At 29.6% G+C, this 5,584-nt stretch overlaps 1 protein-coding gene across 1 annotated transcript; it reads left to right on the top strand.

Moving 5' to 3' along the window:
• Window positions 1-56: 56 nt before the first annotated feature.
• Window positions 57-1,326, top strand: LOC109340943 (F-box protein At3g07870-like). Its single transcript, XM_019578712.1, has one exon. It carries the CDS (start codon window positions 72-74, stop codon window positions 1,293-1,295), a length of 1,224 nt encoding a protein of 407 aa, XP_019434257.1. The 5' UTR covers window positions 57-71; the 3' UTR covers window positions 1,296-1,326.
• The last annotated feature ends 4,258 nt before the right edge of the window (window positions 1,327-5,584 follow it).

Below are 5,584 nucleotides of genomic sequence, written 5' to 3'. Positions count from 1 at the left end.
TTTCCCTTGAAGTTTGTAGGTTCTGCATTCTATGAATGGCGAAGAGAAACAAACAAAGGAGGAAGAAACCCATGACAACTCATACCCTTTTCATAACTATATTACCAAATCATATTCTTCAAAATATTTTCTCTAGGCTCCCAATTAGAACTATTATCTCTTGCAAATGTGTTTCCAAAGAATGGAACAACATGACCAATGACCCAATTTTTAAAAGAGAGCATTTTTTAAAAAGAACAGTATGCCCTATATTGAGAACGTTTGAACCTAAATTTTGGCCAACCGATCTGCATTTGATAGAGGCTCTATGCACTGATGACCTTGTTTCCCATCAAGAGCTACATTCGAGGATTTCACCACCTCATGTTCCTTTCACTTATGTGCCTACTGAGTTAGACGTGCCAAAATTTGGTATAGTGAACTCATGTAATGGTTTGCTTTGTGTATGCACAACCCCATTCAACAACCCCATATATGTTTGTAATCCCATTACTGGGGAATACATAATGCTTCCCAAACCAAAATTGAACGGTTTATTTTGTTACCATATAGATGAAGAAGGGAAAAGTGAGTTGTACAAGTCAAACTTTGTTATTTCTGGTTTTGGTTTTAATCCAAAGACCAATCAATACAAAGTGATGAGGATGGTGGAGTTGGAAACAACCAAAGAAACTAGATATGTGACTGTTCAAGTACTCACCCTTGGTTCAACTTCATGGGAAACCATTGGCTCAATACAATCATGGGATTCCATTGGGATAAGACTAGCAAAAATAAGGGCTCCAACAATTCAAGATGCATCATATAAGAAATCGTTATATGCTTATTTGAATGGAGCAGTTCATTGGATTTGTCATAGTACATACAATACTATGTTTATAGCATCATTCAACTTTGAGAATGAAAATATAGTTGAAATACTACCTCCTTCTCAGTTACGTTACAAAGGTAAGAAAGGAGTTGGCAACATGAGACTAGGAGTGCTAAATGATTGTCTCTATCTAACGGATGTAGACTCTTATGTCAACTTTAAGATATGGTTGCTGAAAGATTATAATGATCGAAAGATGTCATGGACCTTAGAGTTGGTAATTGATAATGTTTCTCTTAATATATGGCCTCGAGGTTTGTATCAACCAATAAAGTATCTTGAAAATGGAGAGTTATTGATGTTTCATCCTAGCAATGCCTTGATTTGTTATAATCCAAAACAAAAAAGCTTTCGCTACTTCAAGATACATGGAATTGATTCAGATTTTGAAATGGTTCCTCATATTCTAGTCTTCTCCCCATGAAAGATCTTGTACGTGTGGAGAATCCTCAAGTTCAGATTTTAAATATAAGGTAATATTTTAGAAACTTTTATTGACATTTTGATTGATACTTTTCTAGATTTTATGCATATAAATGAGATTAACTTGTATACGTGATTAAATTTCAAATAATGTTTTTCTATGAAATTCATTTATTATTATATAGAAACTACTTGTACAGATTTATATCAAAATCAACAGTAAATTATGGAATAATATTTATGACTAGAAATTTATGCATTAAAGTCACAATTGAACCTATACTTTGAATATTATATAAAATAAATATAGTTACCAAAAATCTTTTAGAAGCAATTATATATATATATATATTTTGTTATGTCACTCTTATATGGTTGTTTGGTTTTGGGACATGGAAGAACAGCCAAATGAATGGAAAGAGTACCATGATGTTGAACTGAAGGAAGAAGCCGAGGAAGCAATATCTATTGCATATTCCAAAGTTGTTTTAGAGAATAGATCCTTCAATGATGCATTCACAAGTCGTCATTGGCCATGAACTATGATGAAGTCCCTTCTTCCTTTAGTGAATTTCTCATCTATGATCATATCTGTATAATTTATCTTATATTGCATTACATATTTGTATGAACTTCTTAAAAATATATGCTCAATCTTTTATTGCTTAAATTTAGATAGAACTTTATATGTGGTTGCAATTATCTTAAATTGTAAGTCATATATTTAGAAGAATTTATCTGTTAAAATGAGGAATACTTTCGTTCATATTAGTTAATGTGGTTGTGATTGTGATTACATTGACAATGATCATTATAGCAATTGTGATGATTCTGGATTGTGGTGGTAGTAACATATTTTTTTAATAATTAAAAAATGTTTTTGAATTTGACACGGTCTAACATGGTTTGATTCGCATGAATGCGATTGAGCCACATCTCGATACAGTCACAACATTATGATTCGTTTAATGTTGCACTTGTGTGGTAATACAATAGTAAAGATTACCATAATCATAATATTGTGGCCATATCAAATAATATGGTCTGCAATTTAATACAATGGTTCAACATACAGTTTCAATTGAGCCAAAAAAATGTATTATGGTGCTCAGCCACACATGTTACAATTGTTGTAAAGCCAGTCACTTATTCCCTTTAGGTTGTACATCATATTAGGTTTACTACATTTAAATCAATTATTAATCATATCCATTAGCTTAATGTATTTAGATTAATTAAATAGTCTTAAGATGATTGATCCCACACTATACAATATGAAATAGAAAGATCTGATGGTGAGATTTTATTAGGTATATTGGAACACAATCCTTAAATATCCCTATAAATAAGTATTATGGTAATCAAGGACAATGATAATACATAAGACTAATATATGGTAGACTTTTGATCATATATAACTCAATAGTTATTGATAAGGAAAATCAATTCTTAACATGGTTGTTTGAGTTTATTATTGATATATTACATTCTAGTTATATTCATATCATAGACTTGATTCAGGTAAGATTTTGGTTATGAATTTCTAAGAATGTTCGTATAAATTCTATTTCTTTTATACAATGGTGTATCGCTCCTTCTTCTAGTATTGAACTTTAATATAACATATAATAGGATTGACAACCTTGTGCCCTTTATAATACATTCACTTAAAGAAAAAAACATTACAATTATATCAATGAATCACTTTCACAAAGGTTCATAATAGGGTGTTGGATTGACTTGTAGAGTAAACACTACATAGAAAATTATTCTTAACGATAGCAATGTGTTTGTAATGACATACATAATTAAGATATATAACAAAGGGGCTTAATTTTAAAGTAGTAATTAATGTTTTGGTAAAGAAATTTATTGCTTTTTTAAGAATTTAAATAGGAAAAGAGTAATTGTCAAACAGAAAACAATTCTTGTTTTCTTTATATCAATCATCGATTTTATACTATTCCAATATCTTTTAGACACGATAATATAAATAGACATTCTATATGTTTTATGAATTTTATGTGAAACCTATGAAATCATCTACTCTCTATTTAGTTGGTACTTTATATTAATCAAGCTATGATTGCCTTGAATTCTTTATCTACCACTATTTAGATAATGTAGCATATATATGTTTGTCTTGAATTATGTATGTGCAGTATATTGTTGTGCGCTTCATATATTACTGCAGTATATGAGTGCTTGAATTACTACACTATTGTGCAACTTAATATTATCAGTATATACCTATTGTTAAATATTTTATTTTACTGTTTCTGATAAATAATAATGTTGCTCCATGTGATTATTAGCTCCAAATGATTGTTATTTCCAGTAAAAAATACCTGACAAATATCTTAAATGCTATCACACTAATGGATGCAAGAGGATTATCAATAGGAAATAACATATAAATTTATGTCATATATTTTGTTTTTAGAGTTTATATTAGTCTACATTTAAAATCCTCTATGTCATGTCAACTTCATTATTCGGAACCAAATTTTATTTGGTCGAGTATTTGCATTTACAATTATAAATTTATTGAGATTAAAATTATGAAATTAAATTGATGTTAATATCATAAGTGAGTGCCTCGCATTATGGTAAACGAAAACAAATTTATAAACATATATTTCGAGCAAGTCAGAAATATAATACTTTACATGTCGTCATGAAAAATATTAAAGACTATTACATGAAAAAAAAATTTCATTGGACTATTACCCGCTTTATCTCATAACTTTAACATTCACTATGCCATAATTGAAACACACATTTAACAACATTCGTGTGTGAATGATGTTAAATGTAAAGCAGAAGGGAATCAGCAGCGCTCAGTGAAGTAAGCGCTGTTAAATATGATATGTGAATATATATTTAACAGGCTTGCTTCAATAAATGTTGTTGAATGTATGAGTCAAAGATTTAACAACCATCAGTGAAGTGAGCGATGTTGTTTCTCACATATCAACAATGCTTGCTTCACTGAGCGCTGTTAAGATTCATACATCAACATATTCAACAACGTTTGCTTCAGTAAGCGCTGATAAAAGTCACACATTCAACAATATTTACTTCAGCGAGCGCTATTAAAACTCATACATTCACACATTTAACAATGATTGCTTCAGTGAATGCTATTAAAAGCCACACATTCAACAACGGTGACTTCAATGAAAGTGCTATTAAAAGTCACGCATTCCATAATGCTTGCTTCAGTGAGCGTAGTTAAAAATCATACATTCAAACAACACTTATGTTAGTGAGGGTAAGTCTTTGCATATTTAAAACAAAACTTCACACACAATTATACACATATCATTTAGTTTTCTATTTCTCTTATTTGTCTTCTTCTCCATGTGTTACCTTTTTTCTCTTTTGTTTTTAGATTCTCTCTTCAAGGAAATTATCAGATTTTGGTTTCTCTTTTCAAACATAAGATAAATCATTGTCTTATTTTAAATCATTTATTTCTCTTTGATTTACTTTTGCTGCTTTCATTTACATCTATGTTAACTGCTTATTTTATAATATAGGAATTTATCAAGGTTGAATTTAGGTGGAGCCGTTGGTGACTTACTAAACTTGCAATTTTTGTATGTACTTCTTGTATTTTGTTATTATTGTTTTCATCCTTATTTTCTGTGTAAATATTGATTTGATTTTTATTATATTGAATATGAACTATGTCTTTTTGTCGTTGGCAAGAAATCATTTTATTTCTTCAGTTAAGGAATATAAGAAAATCATGAATTATACGTCTACATCTTTACCACATTCTTCTGTTTCATTAGTGCATATAATCATATGGGTTAATGAATTTTTACTAATGAGACAAGTCCATGCAATAGTTTATGAATTGAGTTTTCATAATGATGTCTTTATTGTCCAATCTCTTGTAAATGTGGTGAAATTGGGCATACTTGTCATGTGTTTCATAAAATGTTTGAGACAGATATTTTGTTATTTAGAAAGTCTACATAGAAAGGACAAAAGATAGTGATGTTAGACAAAAAAATTTGTTTCTGATTTTTGGTTTTAGTGCAAAGACCGACCAATACACATTAATGATGATTGAATGGAGTTGGAAACAACATAAGAATCTAGATATGTGAGTCTTCAAGTACTTACCTACTTGTTCAAGTTCATGAAAAACTATTAGCTCAATACAATCATGGAATTCCATTGGGTTAAGACTATCACAAAATCACAAATACTAACTCAGAAATAAAAAAGCATCATATAAAAGATCATTATGTGTTTACTTCAATTGAGAAATTCATC

The sequence above is a fragment of the Lupinus angustifolius genome, unplaced genomic scaffold (genome assembly GCF_001865875.1).
Source record: "Lupinus angustifolius cultivar Tanjil unplaced genomic scaffold, LupAngTanjil_v1.0 Scaffold_289, whole genome shotgun sequence".
Lineage (NCBI taxonomy): Eukaryota > Viridiplantae > Streptophyta > Magnoliopsida > Fabales > Fabaceae > Lupinus > Lupinus angustifolius.
This window is presented reverse-complemented; position numbering and strand designations above follow the sequence as displayed.